Here is a 22,877-nt window from a genome sequence, read left to right on the forward strand (position 1 = left end):
AATTTCATTAAGCAATATTTGTTTATTGCCGTGCTTGGCATATGGGAAAGAAAAGATATGGCTGATACCTGCGTGATAGGAATCGGTACAAGACGAAACATAAACGTGTCTTCACAGACGTAGTTTATTGTTTAGTGTACGTTGATCAATGATAGCTTCTACAATGTCTGTAGGTGTTTGGTAGGTGTAACACCGCTTGACGAGAATGCAACCACGTTTACGTCTAGTGACACATTTTCATCGCGACGACAAACGCCCATGATCATGTCTTAACCGTTCTGGTAGCTGAAGTTGTTGTAGCTGTAGCAACATACCCCTGGACACAGCATATCGTGTATCCCGAGCAAAGACGGCATCAAAGAGCACATAAACACTGGTACTCGATATGCACTTCTTTAAAGCGTCGTCAATTGATGAGAGACGCGGCACGATGTGCGCTCCTGAGTAATAAGATAACCGACGCCTGCTCTCATGCACGCCTTGCCACGCTGCGCTTCAGCAATACGGGAGGCAGAGATTGTTCCTAACATACATCAAGAGATAAAAATTCAAGAGAAGAATTAAGCTTGAAAAGATGAATATCCTTGAATATACTTGAACAGGGTGCATCTCCGGAGCCGACGTTTCGACAAGTAGACAGGACGTCTTGAAAACAGCAAATTCCTTTGCGAAGACAAATCCACTTGTAGAAATGTTGGGACCAAGCACACCCCTCTGTTCAAAAATATTTTCCATAATCTAGAGATCATACCTTACAAGAAAACGTGTGAGGCATATTTTACCGTGTGGATTTTAGAACATTTATTCACTTATTATTCATTTATTGTTACAAATATATTCACAGCCTAAGGGCATTATAGAAAGGAGAAGGAAATACATATAAAAACGTGCAATATTGCAATTTACGTAAATACAAGCTAAAAAATGAGAGATCTTGAGTGGCACTGCTGATGTTAGTGTCGGTAACTGCCGCGATAGAGGCGGAAAGGCGGTTGCAGTCTGTGCTAATTTTGGAGATAAGAAAAGTCATTTAATAGGTCAGTTCTGCAAGGCAAATAGGCACACCAAACAAAGTGGCTCACCGACAGTCCAGGCGTGATGAATTTGTACGTCGGCCGAAGAAAAAAGAAAGCTTTTTAAAACATCGTTTTGATGACCATTTTGGGAAAGTGACAGAGACGCAGACATTTACGACGTAAAGTGTGATCGGACATGTGAAGCGTAGTCTTTATTGCGGATACAAAGGCGTAGCGGGAGTAACTGGACAGAATAAATTGGGTTGCGTGATTCTCCACAGATTAGAGGGTATCGAATAGCATTGACTCACTTGCGTCCCATATCATAGATGTGTATTCCTGTTTGAATGGACTAAAGCTTTTTACGGAACTAGGTTTTTATCTAGAGGATGCTTTTGAAAAATTACGGCGTGAGTAGCCAGGAAAACAGTTAGCATTGCGGGTTACGCTACCAACACGCACATTCCAGGATAGATTGTCAGTACGATTATTACCAATGTATTTGTACGAGTTAGCGGAACACAACGGGCCTTTTTAAGGTGTTAGTGCAATCACTTACATTTGGCTTTCGCTGCAGTCAAAGCCCAATGTAATTCCCGAATTTCACTGCATGTCGCGAAGTGCACATAGCCTTCCTGAATCATATATCTACAATTCACTGCAATGCTATCGTGAAAATAAAAATGTAACATCGGTTTGACAAGGTGACGTGATGCTAAACCATTTATTGATCATTAATATTTACATGCAGTTCTATACGGACAGTGCGCAACTTTTTCAAGACACTGTTTACAACGTCGAAAATACCGACGTGGTTAGGATCAAGAATGATAACGGACGAGTCTTCGAGGCACACTACGTGGCTGACAATGACAGCGACGTTTTCGAATCCGTAAGTGTATATGTAGGCTACCTTGTACGTGCGAAGTCAAGTTAAGGTTCGTTAAAAGTCATGACAGAGCAGCATCTGAGGTGGCAGCCGACATAGATTGAACTAACGTTTATTAAGCCATGATCATTTAAGCACGTTTATTTTGGCGTACTCCTTGCGCCGTTCAGTTCCTTCTCAAGAATGTTGCATTGGAATTAACCTATTTGCTAGGGTGCAGTTCGTCTAATACGCTTGTTTGCCGATCGAACATGTATCACTGACTCCCGGAACGCCATTACACAAACAAAGCGGTGTCGGTTATTACGCACTTATATTTGCCAGAAAAAAAAGAATTAGTTCATTACAGTGAGACAAAATGAAAAAAATATTTGTTCAAGAAAACTTGCGCATTTCTTAGATCCAGTGCACCATTACCGCTTAGGTTCTTCGCTTAAAGTAAGAATTATTTCTGCCGTTGCAGGTGATGCACGCTACTCAAAAAGATAGGGTCAAGAGACACATGTCAGCAATATATTTAGGTGATCGCTCAGTCTACTCATGCTGTCAACCCTCTGTTTTACCTCACCTCTTATTTTATAACGTGGTTGCGAACGGCTATACAGCAGTAGCCATGGAACCTTCACATCTACAAACTGCAAGGCATCGGAACATTCGTTATGCTTCTCACGCGTGGATTTATTTAGGACTCCATTCTACTCCTAAACTTTCCAGTCAATGCTCGCAGTGGTGACGCTTACACTTGCGGATAGTTTTGCAGCAATCGTGTCATTCAGAAATGATAGTTGACATGCCAGCGGGCGTTAATTGTGTACCTTGCTTCAAGACCATCAGGTAAATGTTCTCGTTTAAACGCGACGTCGCACAGTCCCGATTGGTCGATAGACCGATGCAACAAACCAGCGTAATGTGCAAAGACACGTGGCACGACGTAATCAATTCACGCTTGCTTGAGGACCACTTAATGCGGGTCTAATCATTGGGCACAGACTAGCGTGACCTAGCGGAAACAAAGAAGCTATTCTGTCTCTTTAGCATTGTGACTATAGTTTTATAATCTCTTCAAACAATATCTCACAATGTGTGTCACCTTGAAGCACGGCAATTTTTGATCGCTTGTGAATGCGTTTATAAGGACACTGAAAGTGTGAAACACAGCTGTTTGCTTCACTAATGATTTATTACATATGCGTGTAGACCCGCCGGCTTATACAGGGGCATATAGTATAATGAATGTATGTACCGTACTTTCTAAACTAGTGCTTCCACGCGTTAACATTAAGTAGGAATAGTATTCAATGTGTTTTTTCGCCAAGCTGCATTTTCTTGTGCTCTTGAAAAAAACTCTGTAGTGTAATCAAAATATGTTTACGCACGTGATGTATCTTGTTACGCAATCGTAATTATTGCATTTTTAACAGCGGCTCTGTTTAAGCCGAGGATTGGTTCGTGACGGGTGAACAGAAATGCTCATCATCGCCAACCTGCACGCGCTCTCTTCGTCCTTTTCAATTTATTGGCTAGCCGGGATTCAAACCCGCATACCCACGGTCCGAAAGCAAGCGCCTTAACTGCTCGGCTATATAGGCGCGCTAGCAGAGCATAGCATAATCTTGTATAGTATAGCATGGCAAGGCGGTAGAAAAGAAAGTGATGGAGAGGAGGATATATGTGAGGACCAGGAGTAAAGGAAATAGGAGAGGAGAGTAAAGCATAGTATAGAAAGAATGAGAAATAGAGGGAAACACAGGCACGCAGAGATAGAGAACCGTAGAGAAAGCGGCACAAATAAAGAGAATCAAGAAGATAGAATGAAAGAGGAAGCCAGCGTTAAATAGAAGAGAATGAAAGAGAAAGAAATATTTGAAGTGCAAGAGAGAGAAATAAATAAATAGAAATAAACAGAGACAAAAAGGCACAAATGAAACAGAGAGGAGAGAAGAAGAAAGAAAGCGAAGAGAAAAGAAAGAGAAATCTCAAGATAACCAAACAAGGCCGGCCAGCTGCGCATTTCCTTCAGTCTTGTCACCACTAGTCCGAAACTTTTTTTTTTGGTACCCGCAACTAGCAGCCTGGTCTGGGTCCAACCAGTTTTTGGTAACGTTGCGTGATGTATGTCCGAAAATAAAGAATTTCAATGCATCAGCATGCACAAATGAAGAAACGCCTACGAAGTAGTGAGGGCTTAGACGTTTCCACAGTACCAACTGCGTAAGAGTTCGTTGATGTCATAACTGATGACGCAGTTTCTTACTGTCTAAACGTGACAGTTTTTCATTACGCACCATTCGGAATAGGTTTTCCTTTTTTTTAAGAAAGAATGACAGTTCCTGCTAAACAGCACAACCTATCAACACGCTTATTTTGCCTCCTTGATGTGTGGGTGCTTTAAATATTTTAGTATTGTGTTGACGTATTGGTATACTGCACTCTATTAAAAAAGAACAACAGTCCGTTCCCTCTTTTTAGTGAGTTTTGACTTGCCAATTATATGACTTTTTAAAAAATATGTGAACTCTCTTTGGAGATCATTACATTCTCTTCGGAGAGTCGTGTGGCCCCCAAGAGAGTTAACGCATATCTTTAACAATAGTCATATATGTGGCTAGTCAGCACTCAACGAAATGAGCCACACATAATCGTTTCTTTTTATTTCATAGAATGTGGCGAATAGTTGTTCAACTTTGTCAGCTACCAAAGTTACTGATTGAGCTTGACTGCTCGTACTTTTTGCTGTGCTAATTTTTACCACTCTAATTAAGCTCAACCTTATTTTCTTCGTATTACAGGAAGGTGGCAATGATCCTAATTATGCACCTGGGCTTACTCCAGGAAGCTTCGTGTCAGTCTCGGGATCAGTAGCTTGTAAGTTGGTTTTTCTTCATTTGAGCGCTGTCAGCGTGCATAAACTTTAACTCGCCCTGTCTCTTGCTGCTCAGCCGGGTCACTATAAGGCCTACCAACTCCGTTGAAGTTCTGTTGAAAAGTCAGCTCTATCATTTCGTTTTGTTGTTGTTTTATTTACGAACCTTCACTGGGCCGTGCCAAGTGTGCTTGCCTATCGCGGCGATGGCACAAAGACTCTCTACAGGAAGAATCCACCTGATGAGTGCTATGCATGGCTGCCGCGAAGCAGAAGAAAATTCTTCGTTTTCTATTCTTTATTGGTTGCAATATAGACCTTCGCTACTAGCGAGAAATTTTGGGAGTATACCGTCAACGCGTCATCGTGACGTGATGTTTTAGAGCCGCAAAAAGGAATCACCTCAATGTGACGTGTATTAGGATGTGCGACGTGTAATCACTGTATGAGTACCTCGAGCAAAACTGAAACTTTTTTTCAGGCTAAACGTACAGTAAGTCATGCAGGGTACGTGACCATTCAGTGATGTGCTTGACGCTTAGTTGTTGGGGAGAAGGGACTTGACTTCCTTTTAAAAATTCGCAAGATTATTCGCAGGAAGACAAAGTGAAACGCGTCTTCTCTTTCGGCTCAGTCGGTTGTATTTACACGACCCCTCGCCGGAACTATTCTTCACCTCATAAGGTTTCGCAATATCTTCGCGATTGGGTCGCCACGCGACTGTGTCATGTGATGACCTCCTCATGCGACGTCACAATCACGTCACGAAATGCTACTCTGTTACGTCATATGATGATTTAGTTAAAGCTGCAATGCGGGCTACTTGGTTTCTACTTGAATACATATTATAGCGGAAGAAAGCAGGGACACACAAAGTTGCACACAGGACGACCGCGACTTTTTAACTGATAATTTTACTCACGACACATGTCATAAAAAGGTGATAGCAACAGAAAAAAGTAACAGTTTCACCGCAACGGCGAAGCAATGAATGCAATAGCAATAAATTGGAATGTAACGCGAAGAACGGAAAACAGCTCGAAATTGCCAGCGCGTTGCTCGAGCCCAAAAGACGCACGAAAAGAACGCACACAGGACGAGGGCGAACTGTCATGCATCACAGCTCGGCACTTGAAGCGCACTGCTCAAACATAAAGCAAGACGCACGAAACGAACGAACAGGTACACAGAGGACGAGCGCGAACTAACTGTCAGAGTTGTTACTTATTTTTGTTTGAACAGCGCGCTCCTTTCGGAAACGCAGCCACTGCAGCGAGCGAAGTGACCTTCGTACGCTCTGTGACTTCAGCGCGGACATCGCGGGGAAAGCACAAGGCATACAACCCTCCGCTCCACCCCCCGGCCACCCCCTTCTTTCCTCAAGATAAGCGCACAAAGGCGCCACGCCCTTTATAGCGAAGAGCAACAGCGTTCGCAGGAGCCGGGCGACAATCTTTAAAGCGCGCCACGCGCGCACATTGCGCCATCTCTGTGGTGACTAAGAAAGCAAGCTGAAGTAAATGGTGTATATAAATAGCTCGCCGTCAGCAGGCTGAAAGACGCTGCTCTTGTGGCCTAACCGTCTAACGCCACGCCCTGTTAAGGTACCTACACACTGGCGGAAAGCATCCCGCGGCGGCGACCCGGCCGTCGCAAGCTCCGCGCGGCAATCAACGGCACGCTGTCAATATTGCGGGTGCAAGAGTCACTAGACAAGAGTGGACATGTCGAGGCGCGTGCGCCCGCCGGCTCGTTACCGGCTCGCGATTTCTCCCCGAAAGATGGAGAGCGGTGGCGTGGGTGAGGTGAACAATGTCTAGTTACTATGACGACAGACCTTGTGAGAAGGAATAGGAGGAAAAACAGGCGCTGATTGGTGGTTTGCGTGCGTGGCAGTCGGCGGCAGCAACAAAAATTCCCCATCTCCCAATAAAGGGAACCATGTGAAGATGCGAAGGACCGGATCGGCCGACTTAAAGTTCCATTCATCACGGGCATCTTGGCCGATGTTAACGCGTCCTTGCATGTGGAGCACACCATGAATTCACAGTAGTTGCTGTTGCTGTTAATCGTCCCGAACTCTTGTTGGAGCACGCCACGCGGGTTCATCGCGCGTCTGCAGAATCTCGTTCCCCGACTCCACCACGTTATTTCTGAGAGTATAAGGGGGAGAGGCCACAGCGTCTTGCCCAGCCCCTTATACATGCCCGAACGCGCTAGCGCGTGCCAGCACACGTGGTTTTGTCTGCGTTACCCCACGCTAGGACAGCATACGGCAGCCCGGGCCCCTAAAGTGCTCCGCATGTATCATCATCAAGGCGCTCGAAGAACAAGACGGAGAAGACTTCTTGGTGCGAGCGCGCGCTCAATATTTCACAGGTGGCTATGGTAGGTTTAAGAAAGCGGACGGTCGCCAATGGAACTACGGACAAAGCCTAGCGCAAAAGCTGCTTCGCTTCTGAAAATAGGCCCCGGAGCGATTGGGTCGGCGGTGGGAAAGCTTTGACACGTTTAACGCGGTAGCGTTAGAGAGCTCGTGTCGCAGAAATTCCGCTGTCGGCGTCGGCACCGTTGGTTGTGAGCGAAAAATCATCCGTGAGCGAAAAATCGAGAAAGTAGCAAATAAAATAAAAGATAAACTCTTCAGTCCCAATCAGGATCGAACCTGGGCCGTTGGCGTGGCAAGCAGGTGTCTTACCACAAAGCCACGATGCTGCTTGCAGCTGCTTCGGACAAAAACACTACATAAATGTCATGTAGTGAAAGGAGTCTCGACGCATTTTGTTCGGCAGGTGTCACGACGAAAACGAGCCCATACGGTAGGCGCATTCGCGAGGCCATCAAACTACGTCGAAAAACGCCGGGATAGTGCAGCCATCGCCGCTAAATACACACACGAACTTTCAAACAGCTCTAAAAATGGACAACTATGTCCATCTGGAGGAAAACATATCAAGCCAACGCAGCAAACGCTAGATAATGTGCTGCCATCTGTGAGGCATTGTGAGAAATATGTCTCGACTTTGCATGGCATCCGAGAGGGCCGGCGCGCGGCGTATATCTTGGAGGCCATGCGACTCTTGCTTTAGATCGAAAGCCTGTAAAATTCGCGCGCGTGCGTGCGTGTGTGTGTGTGTGTAACAATACACATTAATAAGTATGCACTTAGTGGTTGAAGTGCACACTAGGGGCCGGATTTCGCTATCGCGTTCAACTCTTAAAGGCGAAGCTTAAGGGTCCCCCAATTTTTGTTTAAGTAATCCTGTATTTATTTTGCTGTTGACCTGCATTTCTGCCCCTCCCCTCTACAATGTACAAATGTACCCTGAGGGTTTCATAAATAAAAAAATTAAAAAAGAGACAAAAGCGGCCTCTCGCGAGCGGTGAGCGGCGCGCGGGAGAGTGTCGCGCCGTCAGTGTGTTCGTCAAGAGGTCGGCCGTTCGATTCCGCGGGTCGGAAAGTTTTAGGGGCGAAGCTCCTTAAAGCGGCACCCGTTCGTCCCCGTCGTAGTGCGTAACCAGTCTTAACGCTAGTACGAGATCTTGACCTCCAAGGTTGTGCCGGTGGGAGATTTTTCCTGTGCGTTGGTGGGCAATAAAAAATTCGCAGCGTGCGCGTTAACTAAAAGCCGAATTCTTCTGTCTCTAATTCCCCATTAGCAGCCACTGGCATGTTCCAGTAGGAAACGTTAGTAGAAGTAGAAGTGTAAGTGTTAGCTAAAAGCCGACTTCTGTCTCTCATTCCCATTAGCAGCCATTGTTTACCTCCAAGGTAGTGCTTGGTGAGATTTCTCCTGTGCGTGATTAAGCAATAAACATTTTCTTCAAAACGCCGTTGATTGATAAAATAAACCAACAAAAGACGCCACATGTTTTCTAAAAGCAAAACGAAATGACGCCAGATGTTTCTAAACCAAAACGAAAAGCCGCCAGCTGCTTAACGAAAGACGCCAGATGTTTTCTAAAGCAATGGTTATCTAAACAATGAAAATTCACAGCGTACATGTAAAATTAAAGTGAGCTGCAAGTCGTCATAACTCTCATCGAACCTTTGGTATAAACGCGCCCGATCTCACGTCGCTGATGATGTACTGAGCAGAATTCACGGAAGATTCACGGTTTACCGATGAACCTCCGTAGCTTCGCCCACTCATCCTCATTCACTCCGTGGATATGCTGTGATTTTTTTCTGAATTATTTTATTCGTCTTTATATATATATATATATATATATATATATATATATATATATATATATATATATATATATATATATATATTCTCCTGAGACCCGAGTAAATTTGTGGCCTCACAGGTGAAATCAAAACACATTTTTGGAATGCGCACACATACCTTACTAAATGATAAAAAATTGCGTCTCTACGGTAAACAGCTTTTGCACACCAGTGTGCGCATTAAAATGCACACTGGGTCTCAATGCATGGGAAACAGACAACACTCGCCTATGACAAAATTTTACATTTGGTCGCGGGAAGCACTCTTTTTTGTTGTGAGACTGCTTCTAGCAGTTTCGCGCAGATGTGATGCAAAGGAAGATGTTGCATGTGATGCACCGGAACTTTGTTCGCTGAGGACATCCTGGGTTTCGGCACCTTGAGGAGGATCATTGGTTCACAAGCTCTGGCATGTGACTTGCTTGCGCAGTTTTTCTTGGCTCAGGAAGCAGGGTACGACCTTGGCTTTCAGCAGCTTCCGCGGTGCCTCATTGTCAAATTCTGCACCCCACCTGCCTTTCGACAACAGGTAATGGGCGAGGGACAGCTTTTTCGTCGGACAATTCCAGCTTCGAGGTGTGATTTCTGGTTATTATTTCCTTCAGAACAAGTTGCGCTTCTTTATTACTGATTTCTATGTGAAACAAAGAGTAACCAACTACATGTGATTGGCAAACGAACGCAGGCAAAAGCACCCATTGAGACCGAGTGTGCATTATAATGCACATTTGAAGATAGCAGCTTGTGATGATAAAAATACACGCCGTTAGGGTTACATGACGTGCGGAAATTATTCCTAAACCCTTCCTAAGCAGATTGCAACAACAATGAAAAAATATCACTCGATGATTATTGAGCAATGTGCGATTTACTTGGACGCCGTGAGCAGAACGTTGAAGACGAGAATGCCGCCATGTTTCAAAGCACGAAAAAGTAACTTCCACTGTAGTGTGCTTCTTGTAATGCTGAGCAGATGGCGCCACATGATAGGGGATGCGATTGCACAGAAAATGTTGGCTCTTGTAGTGGCGCGAATTTCGAAAACCGGGACAAAACAAATGTGCATTTTAATGCACGCGGGGTCTGAAAAGGATATATATATATATATATATATATATATATATATATATATATATATATATATATATATATATATACGGCGCATGACGGCGACGGGGACGGCAAAAATCAGCTGAGACTGCCAATATAATTTCTATCGCAAGAAAAAACAAGTGAACTTATTGTAGCGTCACCATTCTGGCAAGTTACACGTGCCAAGTTGCGAGTCACGGATGCACTCTTGCAAGGAGCTAATCTCTTTTGTTATGAGGGCAACTGAGGGTACAATTACGCACCAGTCTGTCTCCCTATATATGTGCATTGCCTCACAAATCTCTCGCCGGATCTGGTCACGACCCTGTCCCAACACCCGAGTTGCATTAAATGCTGGGGCGCACGCACACCGCTTACAAAGGTCGGCCAAGTGCCCCACCCCCCGGCCAGCCATGATACCGCCGCTCTATGCCGCTTAGACGGTCATTAAAGAGCGCCCTGTCTGTCCAACGTAACAATTACCGCAGGACTGAGGGAGGCTGTAAACAACGCCTCCCACACAGGAAACGAACCTGGTTGCCTGGTTCTTTGAGCACCCTTGACTTGTTTCTTCATTCACAGCTGGGCAGACCTGCATCAGCTTGCGTGGCGCTGCGCAGAGCACACCAACACCGCATTTCTTGCACACTTTTTTCAAGCGATGCGCCCGCTGATGAATGTAGGGTACTCTTACTCGCCGAGTACCAAGTCGTCTAGCGGTCGTCCTGTGTGCGACGTTCTGTGCCGCTGTTTTGTTCCGCTATAATACGTATTCAAGTCATATGATGACGTCGAGACAAGGAGATTTTTGATCACCAGATGATCATATCATGATGTGATGACAAGAACCATCCAAGGCTTTCGCCTAAGTTTCTATATTGCGCAAGAGTGTTGCGTTCCTCAGTTATTTCTGCGTACACACGACATTTCTCCACGAACTCCTCGCCGAGGACGCTTTATCCTTTTTTCTGGATTCGAGCGGCGGAAAGATCAGCAATAGCAAACGGGAGGAGGAACAAATTTGTTTAAAATAAAGAGTGGTTTCGGGGACGGATGTTGTTGGCCCCTGATGGTCGGTGTCCTAAGTCCGGGACACTGCAAGACTCAGCCGCCACTCTCGCCCTTTGGAGAAAGTCCCATTGGGATTTCAGTCCAGAGTAGTGGCGGAGAGCGCTCTCGCATGCCTCTCATACGGGGGTAGGAGAAGGAGGAAGAGAGGGGTTTGGGTGCATGCCCAGACCATGTTAAAGACGCTTGATGTATTCCACAGCGCGGGCACTTCCCTTTTGCGTTAGCGTCGCAGAAACGAATGACTGCGTGGCAGAGCAGAGTATTGGTCTGTAGCCTGCGGAGAGTTCGCTCATCTGCTCCACTCAGACCCTTAGCAGCGTCAGGGTAGTGTCGATTGCACTCCTTAAAATGACTGTCTCAGGCGGAGGCACCACTCTCGTCGCCTGATGTTCTCATTTCGCTCCGCCAGCCCAGTCATAATAATACTATCAACCCTCTCTCGCGACCATTCAATATTAACTGTCCGGATGAGAAAATCGGGATGAATTGGATCAGACAAGCGATGCTATTAGCTTTAAAGATAGGAAATTTCTGTTAACAAGAACAGTATCCCATTCGTGGTTCGGAAAACGTAGCTGCTTTCGTAGCATGTTTGCATCTACAGTGACAATAATTAAAAATCAGACAGAAAAGAAATGTAGCTTCAAAGTAGCGTTTTACATTAGTGAGGCCTAGGTCGGAACAAGGTGTAACCGAAAATTGCTTGGTGATAATGTTTGTGTGGATGCTGCCGAAAACTGGAGCATGGTGTTTGGTCCATCAAGGCGGCATGGACTGTGACTTAGGATAAATAAATAAATTTCTTGTTTGGAAAAGACAAATGCTATACACAATAATCTTACATCCTCTTCTTGCGATATGAACAATTGTGGGATTTGGGCGAGCTGGTTGACATTTTATGTGACGGATGCAGTGCACAAAAACGTTGTGCACAAATTGGGGCAAAAGAAATAAAGAAACCGCAATTTCAGGTGTATTTATCGTCTGAAAGGTAGCTATTTCGAGCGTATGCGCTTCATTCCCCCACTGACTATATTTGACAAAGGATCAGGATTAGTACAACCAAGTGAGAAGGAAGAAATGTCGCAGTTTCGCCGCAACACCGAAGGAATGAAAGTGATAGCAACAAATTTGAATGTAACGCGAAGAACGGAAAGCAGCTTAGCATTTTCAGCACGTCACTCAAGCACAAAGGACGCACAAAAAAGGACAAACTGGACGAGCGCGAACTTTGAAATGTCACAGCTGGACAGCTAAAGCGGGCTGATCAAACATAAAGAAGCTGCTCGTGGTGTACTTTTTATTGCACCTAAAAAGAATTGAATGGAAAAACGTTTATTAAAAAAAGAAGAGGGGTTTGAGAAGCAGGTGTGTGGGGCCCCTAGTCCAGGGCTCCCCTGGCCTCAGCAGCCCGCCGCGCCTGGTCCAGGAGATGATGATGATGATTTCCTTGATGCATGGCTCACACCCACTCTGGGGGAATGGGCAAGAAACGATTAATTTTAGGTAGAAGTGACCACATATGATTTCTATGACTAATGAATTATAGGAGAGCCACTTGGACCTCCTTTTCCTCGCTGGCGAGCAGGGTCTCCCACTGCTCCGTCCTGAATTTTTGCGCCGGAATCTGAGGCGAGTTATTTTTCGGGGGCCTTAATTCACATTCTCACGTAATGTGAGAAAGAGTTGGCTGTCCTCCACACCACGGGCAAGCACCCGCGTTGGGCGAAGGGCATGTTTTAAACACGCACGACACGAACGTACAGCTATACACAGGACGAGCGCGAACTAACAACTCTCATAGTTGTTACTTCTTTGTTTCATCGCCGTGCTCCTTTCGCCAACGCGGCCGCTGTAGCGATTAAAGTAACCTTCGTACGCTCTGTCTCTTCAGCGCGGACATCTCTGTGAAAGCACAAGACATACAGACCACTCCCTCACGAGATGAGCGCGCGCAGGCGACCACGCCCTGTAGGTCAAAGTCCACCTACCGAAGCAGGAGGCGCTTGCATCGCAACGAGCGCTGTGACGACATTTAAAGCGCGCCCCTAACCCCCTTTGCGCTGTCTCGCTGGTGACCGAGGAAGCACGCTAAGTGAATGGTGTGTATAAATAGCTTGCTGTTAGTATGCTGAAAGACAAATGCCTCGTGGCCTAGCCGTCTAACGCTGCGCGCTGCGGAGCGAGAGGTCGCCCGTTGTTACGACCGGCTATGGAATGGTACATGGCCGGCGCAATTGTGCGTGATTCTGTCAGTTGTGCGCGGTTCTTGTCACTCATAAGGTTTCCCCTTAGGCCAGCGCTTGCAGGAAGGCACGAAGCGCGTCATTTTTCGAGAGCTATGCCCGCATGGTCAGGCAAGCGTAGAATGCAGCCGCAGGCGGGTTCTGACTAGAAAAACGGGAGAGCCTCGGACAGCTCTTTCTAGCGCGGTGCAGTCGGCATGAGACCGGGGATCTGTCGAGTCTCCCATCAAACCGCTACATTCCTTATCCAGAACCCAGACCTGAAAGATTGTGCGAGTTTAAGGGAGCCGTCCATCTCCCCCTCGAGGTCTGCGACACTTCCCTCTCCTCCGCCCTTTCGGACTCTCAAGTTCGCCCTCGGGTCGTCGGGGCGTGGTACTTGGATTGTGTGGTTCATGGCCTTCTTGCTGGTGGCAGAACGCCGAGTCGTCGAGCCATCCGATTGGCGGGAGCCGCGGACACCGGTTGCCTCAATGTTGTCTGACTGGTGGCTATATAAGCTGAAGACTGATGTACATTTCTCCTCCCTCTTCTCTATCCTCTTGATCTGATGTGAATCAACCTCTGCATTTCCGTACGAGCGCCTCTCCTGTCTGCAAGGGATCGGTCCGGTGTCGAGGGCCAGTTGCCAAACGTGACCGGCCGGACCCAAGCCACAACACCGTTCGATATATATATATATATAGTGAAAAACTTCGTACTACAATATAGGAAACAAAACAAATATTTGTTCTATCCTGATGGTTTCGGCTGGCGGTCCAGCCTTCTTCGAAGGATGTAATTGAAATGACACAGCCATGGCCCAACCCGCTGCACAAGGGCCGCCCACGCAGTTTGGGGACCAAACGACGCTTTCAAAAAAAGAGAAAAAAAAGAAAAAGAAAGAGAAATAACGAAGGAAGTAACAGCGACAGTTGCTTTGCTGGGGCGTTCGTCATCAGCTGCAAAACGAGAGAGGGCAAGAACAACGGGAGGAAAAACGGAGAGCCGCCGGAGGCGGGCGAGGCGGTCGGGTCATGCCTCTGTGATTTTCGTAGGGTAGACAAAAAGCGGCTTGAGCAAACGACCTTGGTTCACTCATGCGGTAGCTGAATTTGTTGACATATACCTGGGCTCCGCATAGGGTGAATCCCACACAAGTATGGCACGAAGAAACAAAAAATAATCACTGGTACTGGACATGCACTCCTTGAAAGCGTCGTGAAACGCGAAGAGAAACACGACGTGCGTTGTGTATTCCCTATTGCGTGGCCGTGATTTTTCACGTGGCGAGCGGTGAACGCGGTGCGACAGCCAGGAAAGCGTCGGAGAGTTTTTGTTTTTCTTTCAAATAGGGATGTTGATATGAGCGAGGCCTGGACAAAAGCCGCCACCTCGCGGTGTGAGCATTGACAAAATGGGCTCATGAACGAAAATCAGCAGTTGTTCCGTGTAAAAAATACAACAGATGAGCGAAGCTCCTTAGAAATTGGGCGCAAACGATTATGTACGTTTTGAAACTGTTTATTGCGCCGCACGCCTTGTTTTTTGCGCAACGCGCTCCGAACGCCGCGCGCCATGTTTTTTTTTGTTTTTTTTACATACCGCCGGCACCGCCTCCATGTTGCAGGGAGCTTCGACGGGGACGGCGGGGTGTCGGCCTAAGGAGCATCGCTCATAAAAAAGTCAGTTTCACCGGTTTCACCGCAATGGCGAAACCTGGGCAATGTCGCATGACGAGATCTCTAACGCTAGGGTATCCAGGACACCTGCTTCCACTTTGCGTCAGCATCTGGCGCGGTTGGACGAAGTTTTGACGTGCATTTCTAAGGCTAGCCTTCAACTCAATACAAAAATGTCATTTTGCCAGAAAGAGCATCATACTATTGGGCCACCTTGTCAGCGAAGATGGCGTTCGTCCGAATCCTGACAAGGTGAATGCCCGTTACCTGCTTCACTCGCCCCGAAAATCAAAAGCAGTTACGAAGTTTTCTCGGCCTCACGTCTTATTTTTGCCGCTGCACCGCGACTTCGCCTCCATTGCGTCGCCACTGCACAAACAGCTGACGTCGGCACAGGCTCCACTTGGACAAACGATTGCGACAACGCTTTTGACATCCTCAAGACGGCGCTGACATCTGACCCCATCCTCCGTCATTTCGATGAGCGCGTCCCTACTTGTGTGCACACCGACGCTAGCGGCCATGCAATCGGTGCCGTCCTCCTACAGCGTAGAACAACTAGTCGAGAGAGGGCGCCAGCCGTGCACTGGCAAATGCTGAACAAAACTACTCCATCACAAAACACGAATGCCTGGCTGTAATTTGGGCCATACAGAAATTCCGCCCGTATCTTTACGGACGCCCTTTAACCGTAAAAGAGACCACCACGCGCTATGCTCGTTGTCATCACTAAAGAATTTGTCCGGACGCCTCGGCCGCTGGGTGCTCCGGCTACAGTACTCATTTGACATCCTTTACAAATCTGGTAAAAACACCAAGATGCCGACGCCCTCTCTCGTTGCCCTCTCGCACTACCATCTTCTCCGCGCAAGCCTCTTCATTGCTCGTCTCATGATGATGGCGCTACGGATCTACTTACGTCCTCGGCACTAGTGGTTGGTGGCCCGATTTCTTACAATCGCTACACTCAGTCCGCCTCCTGTCAACAGCAACATCCATACTGCCATCGCGTTTTTCAACGGGAAGTCTCCACCGCCAAATGCCAGGTCACGCCGACAACTATCATGATGGACACCGATGGGTTGCCGTACTTGCACGTTAGCTCCGTACGCAGGTCCTTGAAGCCTTACACGACGACCCAGCTGCTGGCCACTTGGGATTCCATAAAACATACAGCCGCATTAGGAGCCGCTTCTGGCCTGGTCATTGCACTTCGATTGCAAAGTACGTCTCTTCTTGCGCACTATGTGAACGACACAAGCGGCCAACTTCACATCCTGCTGGCTTGTTACAACCAAAACCGTGTCCCGAGGAACCTTTTGCCATTGTTGGAATGGACCTAGTCGGACGTCTTCCCGTAACATCTGCAGGATATGGGTGGCTAGTGACAGCGGTTGACCATCTCACGTGGTACGCAGAGACAGCGCCTCTACGCTCTAGTTCTACCTCTGCTGTGGCCACCTTCTTTCTGGAAGCGATTATCTTGCATCATGGTGCGCCCAGCGTCCTCTTAAGCAATCGCGGCAAGACTTTTCTGTCCACAGTAATTGAAGAAATGTTTAAAACTTGCGGCACAGTTCACAAGACAACATCAGCATACCACCCTCAACCAATCGCATAATATAGTGATTCCACCGCACACTAACTGCTATGATATCGACGTATATTGTGCCCGCTCATGACAACTGGGCCACACTCTTACCATTTGTGACGTTTGCTCATAATACCTCATAACGCACTACTGGGTCACCGTTCTACCACGTTCACGGCCATTCGGCGACATTCACGATCGACGCTTCATTCTTACGCACTCCAACCTACAATTCTACAGCCATGCCGGAACAGCTTGTCTCGAGACTTCAAAATTGTCAGTAACTTGCTCGGCTCAGTACAGAAGCCAGACAACACGATAGAAAGCAGCGGTGTGGCAGCTCGCATGATGACGTGTTTTTGCGTTCTGGTGACGAAGTGCTGCTTTGGACGCCTACTCGTGTTCCCGGAGTGTGTTGAAAGTTTCAGTCGGGATTCCTTGGACCCTACATAGTTAATGAAGAATAAACCCTGTAAGCTATCGCGTTACGCCCCTTGAGGTTTCTTCCGACCGTCGCTGCCGTGGTTCAGAGGTAGTCCACTTTTCGCGTCTGAAGCCTTTCGTTCGACGTCTATTCCCAGCCTAAGTCGCAGCCAAGCTGGCCGCTTCAAAGCATGGGGAAATTCCTGTGAGCATTATTCATATGCTTCATCTTATCAGCTGTAAATACTCATCATCACCACTTCGGTCCGGGTACCGGGGCTTATGCTCTAGGAGGAATAAAAGTCTTTCGGCTTGAACGTTGTCTCACAATATATATATATATATATATATATATATATATATATATATATATATATATATATTGTAATGAAGACGGCGACGCTCGGGCACGGATGTATGCCCAGCTAACGCGAAGACGAGATGCACGAAGGTCAGATAATATAACAGCCAGCCAGCGATCAGGCGTTGTGTGTATTTGTCTCATTACAATGGCGCAGTCGACGAAAACGAAGCGTTATATCACCGCTTCTTCGTCCATGGCACCCCCAACGCACAGCAGCAGTAAGCGCGGATTGAGGACGGCGTCCAGGCCTTCTCGCACCTGCTCACCTGCCGCAAGTGCCACCACCGTTCAGGGACGGCGTCTAGGTCTCCTCGACGGCGCCGCACCGTTTCATCGATGCAGTGATACCTGTTCACGAGCATGGAGGCCGTCCACGCTTCCTTGACCATGGATTCATCCACTGTGAGGACCGGGACCGCCGCGTACACTGTGGACACCGCCCATCGCTTGTCGGGCGCCTCAACCGACAACGACACGGAACTCTCGCGTGTCCTCACGGAACTGGAACTCTGTCGTCAACACCACCACGTGACGTCGTTGAACGCCGGGTTCTTGCCTGCCGCTTCACCATCGTCGGCTGTTTGGGCAGTGCCGGTGTTCCGCGGCTTCCAGGACGACGTCTTCGGGTGGATTGAGACTATCAACTCGTTCGGCACCGACCGCGCCTGGTCGAACCATCAAAAATGGCTGCTTTCCATCGAACGCCGTCGCGATGCTGCCAAGCATGGCATGTCTATGAAGGCGTCCGCAGCAATCCTGGTCAGAGTGGTGTGCGAAGTTGACGAGTCTTTTTCGGCCGCTTTTTCATGCCTGCGACCCCCTGCCTACCGACCCACTGTCTACCGCTGATGGGAGGTGTGAGACACGCAATCCCGCTGGTGCAGCTCGGGCCACCATCCCCATGTCGTCTCTCGGTGACCCAGATCGTGAAAGGCACGGCGCAGCTGTGTCCGGTAGCTGCTCCACGGACAGCTTCGCTGAGTGCCCTACTGCAGTCATCGACACTAGTCGTAAGGTGAACTTTCCCCTGCAGATGTCAAACATCGCGTCGGTACCCAGCGCAGGACCATCCTTGGCAGAGACTAGACCACCTCCAAGCCACATCAGCCGGCGAGCACCCCCCCAAGCTGGCCAGCGCTAGAATGCTTGGGGGCGTCTGGTGACTTCCACCGTGAGCCGACGTCGGCGTTATCCCAACTAGCCGGTGACGAAACACTAACGACCACTCCCGGTTTGGCCCACAACCAGGAGCCACATCATCCGGGGCTGTCACCGCGGTCATTGGCCGAGTGTGCGGTCGCTCGCCAATTACCAAGCATCATCTCCCTAAAGGAAGCTGAAGTGCCTCTCCCGCCTGAGGCCACTGTCATCGAAGACCTGATGGTGCACTCTACGTTTGCAGCTGATGACACGGCTTCTGCCCAAGACGGCTTGATTACCCGCGGCACTTTGGTAAGAACAAGCTCGAGAACAAGTGCATCAACATTGCCTCGAGAGCAGGACTTGCCTCATAAGCCAATGCGTGAACCTCACCCTGAGTTGCCGCAGATGTCTAGCGAGACGCCCCGTCGGCCGTTGACGCACAACGAACAGCGCAGACGTCCCCGCTCATTCTGGAGAGTGGCGACGCTACATTCACGATTTCCTGATCTACGTCCTCAACTGCGACGTGATAGTTCTTACGATGACCTGCAACCGATGAGACCACTTGGACACAGCCAGTGTCGTCCACCAGAACGTCTGGCAGCGCAGCAGAACAAGTCGCGACCACCACAACCATATCCGACACGTCAATGTCACAGCCAATGTCACCCGCCAGAAGGATTAGTGCTACCTCTGATCCTACAGCACCCAAGACCTCTGAATTCTTTCACCAGCGAGCAAATAACTAGCGCCAGTGAAGGCCCATTTTTGGGCAGGACTCGATGCTCGCAGCGTTGCCGACTGTAATGAAGACAGCGTCGCACGGGCACGGGCGCATGCCCAGCTAGCGCGAAGACGAGATGCACGAGATCGAACAGCCAGCCAGCGATCAGGCGTTGTGTCTATTTGTCTCATTACTGTATACATCCTTAAGGTGTTTATTGGACGGCACTCAGGGACAATGCGCAATGGCGACAGTCAAGGCCAAGCATGGACAGTCAGCTCAAGCGGCGTTCTTTCAGGAGAGGCCAAAGAGGACGACCCAATAGAAGGCGCCGAAAGCGCAACCCATTACTCAGTTCCAAGGCTTCACTACACTGTATATATATATATATATATATATATATATTGTAAAGAGAGAAACAGGAGACAACGCCCGTTCGTGCGCCGACTGTTCTATTCTCTGGCCTTCGTCCTTCTCTACTTCGTGCTAGCCGATTCCGCGCGTGCGAGCGCCCAAACCACGGTGCCGTTCTTCGTCATTACACTCGGCCATGACTGCGAGCGGCCGCAGCTGCCGACTGTGTCTCTGGTGGGCGGCACTGGCTGCATCTGGGTGGTCGGTCCCGGTCACGCTCTGACTTGGTTTGGGGATCTGCCAGTGTGTTCTCTGGCGGGCGGAATTGGCTCTGTCGCTGTGGTCGGTCTTGCCCATAGTGCGACGTCTTCTGAAAACTTGTCCGCGACGTCTCTGGTGGGCGGACCCGACTGTTTCCGGATTGCAACAGGTCCACTTGACGCTGGTCGCGCCGCATATCTATGAGCCGGGCAGGACAATGCGTATGCCCAACTCTTGAATGTCGGATCATGTGGAGTTGGTCACGCTGTTCACGGCGGGACGAGCTGGGTCGTCGTGCTCTCCTACCCATGCGGGACGATGTGCGAGCGGGTTTCCGAGCTGATTCTTGATGCAGCTCATGCTCTTGTGGTAGTATTGTCGTCATGTTCCCCAAGGTGCTCGAGGTGACAGTCCTTGTCGAAGGGTCGCAAACATTTGAGCCGTACTGGTCAGAAGCCGTGTCATTAGCTTGAGACATGTCCTAAACAGGCAAGTCTGGCTTCAACGAACCCAGCTGGGATAAGCACCTCAGCTTGCCTTAGGGAATCGGTGCTTGGATGGGGGCGAGCGTCCGCACACTCGGCCAATGACTGCGGTGATGGTCAGCAATGATGTTGCCCCTGACTGTGGGCCCAACCGGGAGTGGTGGTTAGCGTTTCGTCACTGGCTGGTTGCGATGGAGCTGACGTCGACACACGGCTGACGTCGCCCGATGCCTCCTGGCACTCTAGCGCTGGACAGCTTGGAGGCCGGCTCGTCGGCTGCTGTGGCTCGCAGACGGTCTTAGTCTTTGTCAAGGATGGTCCTGTGGTGGGTACCGACACGAAGTCGGACATCTGTAGGGAGAAGTAAACCTCTCGGCTAGTGTCGATGACTGCCGCAGGGCACTCCGCGAAGCTGTCCGTGGAGCAGCTAGCGGACACAGTTGCGCCGTACCCTACACGATCTCGGTCACCATGAGAGGGCTGGGGGTGGGGGCCCGAGCTGCACCGTCGGGATTCTGCGTCTCACAGCTCCCATCCGCGGTAGAAAGTGGGTCGGTAGGCAGGGGGTTGCAGACATCAAAAAGTGGTCGGAAGAGACTCGTCAACTTCGCACACCACTCCGACCAGGATCGCTGCCGGACGCCTTCGTAGGCATGCCATGCCTTGGCGGCATCGCGAAGGCGGTCGACGGCAATCAGCCATTTTTGATGGTCCGACCAGGCGTGGTGGGTGCCGAGCGAGTTGATAGTCTCAACCCACCCGAAGACGTCGTCCTGGAAGCCCCGGAAAACCGGCACTGCCCAAACGGCCGACGATGGTGAAGCGGCAGGCAAGAACCCGGAGTTCAACGACATCACGCGGTGGTGTTCACGACAGAGTTCCGTGAGGACGCGTAAGAGTTCCGCACCGTTGTTGGTTGAGGCGCCCGACGAGCCATGGGCGGTGTCCACGGTGTACGCGGCGGTCCTGGTCCTCACAGCGGATGAATGCATCGTCAAGTACGCGTGGACGGCGTCCCTGCTCGTGAAAAGGTATCACGGCGTCGGTGAAACGGTGCGGAGCCGTCAAGGAGGCCTAGACGCCGTCCCAGAACGGCGGTGGCACTGGCGGCAGGTGAGCAGGTGCCGAGGAGGCCTGGACGCCGTCCTCAACCCACGCTTACTGCGGCCGTACGTTGGCGGATGCCATGGACGAAGGAGCGGGTACGCTTACGGTTCGATGGTCGTAGACTGCGCCATTGTAAAGAGAGAAACAGGAGACAACGCCCGTTCGTGGGTTGGTTGGTTGGTTGGTTGGTTGGTTGGTTGGTTGGTTCCTTAAGGGAATAGCTATACCCACTACGGGGGATCGGCGACGAAGCGTGCGGCAGTAGACTTTGCGTTGTTGTTGTTGTTGACCTCTCATCATGGCACATACCCAATGGAGGGGATCGGCCGAGTAGATGGTGAATTCGTCCTATATTTTCTGTATGTTTTGACTCCTTATTACGCTATTTGTTTTGAATTAAAGTGCCAATCATGAGTAATGAAAAATTTTATAGCTCATGTAATTTAGCAAGATATTCTTTTAGTCGCAATGATGTATTCCTGAACAGCAAAGAAAACATCCCTGTGGCTGTGCCCCAGGGTAGTGGCCCCTAAAGAAAGAAGAATGGATTCCGATAATTCCAGGCCCAGTTTTCGAAGAGGTGGTACAAGGATTTGTTTCCTGAATGTGTTGAACAGGCGACATGATAGGAAAAATGTGAAACGCCGGCTCTTCTATTCTCTGACCTTCGTCCTGTACTTCGCGCTAGCCGATTCAGCTCGTGCGAGCGCCCAAACCACGGTGCCGTTCTTCATCATTACAACATACATATATATATATATATATATATATATATATATATATGCCTAGCAATGGCGGTACCACAATGCAGCATTCGCAAACACGAATACCGACGCGAGAACAACAAATATACTTGGTCAAGCACTTACTACCGACTACTTACTGTGAGCGCACCCATTGTTGTGTGTATATATGTAGTGTCTTCTTTGAATACAGTACACTACAATACGCAACAACGGTTCTAATCGTGGACAATTTTCTTATCTCTCTTGCAGTTTCGACTACTACAAGTTTCATGATATTAGAAAGAAGTAAGTTGGACAAGACTAACAAAAACCCAAGTGTAACTGAGAAATACAAAATACACTACCCGGCCGATACTCAAGATCTTTTCTACTACGTGAAGTTTTTCAAGAACTACCTCATCATTGACGGAGGACAGGGCATGCAAGTGATCAAGCATAATTTTAAGGCACCTCAGGACTACTTCCCGACAGATTTGTATACCAAAGACGTGATAGTTGTAAGTGATTTCTTACGGTGTGTCACGCTATAAGGCACTGTACTTTGCTGCTGCCGCGCTTTGAAACACAGGAGTTGCAGCTCTATGATCACAATGGACTCCGATCGTAC

The 22,877-nt window shown here is 48.8% G+C and overlaps 1 protein-coding gene across 1 annotated transcript in view; it reads left to right on the forward strand.

Annotated features, from left to right (window-relative positions):
• The window catches only part of LOC119405329 (uncharacterized), a 67,382-nt gene that overhangs the window by 30,162 nt on the left and 14,343 nt on the right, over positions 1 to 22,877 (forward strand). The window contains exons 5-7 of the mRNA XM_037672159.1: positions 1,768 to 1,908; positions 4,695 to 4,770; positions 22,520 to 22,767. Coding sequence (XP_037528087.1) covers positions 1,768 to 1,908; positions 4,695 to 4,770; positions 22,520 to 22,767 — 465 coding nt within the window. The remainder of the gene's footprint in view (positions 1 to 1,767; positions 1,909 to 4,694; positions 4,771 to 22,519; positions 22,768 to 22,877) is intronic.

The sequence above is a fragment of the Rhipicephalus sanguineus genome, chromosome 9 (genome assembly GCF_013339695.2).
Source record: "Rhipicephalus sanguineus isolate Rsan-2018 chromosome 9, BIME_Rsan_1.4, whole genome shotgun sequence".
NCBI lineage: Eukaryota > Metazoa > Arthropoda > Arachnida > Ixodida > Ixodidae > Rhipicephalus > Rhipicephalus sanguineus.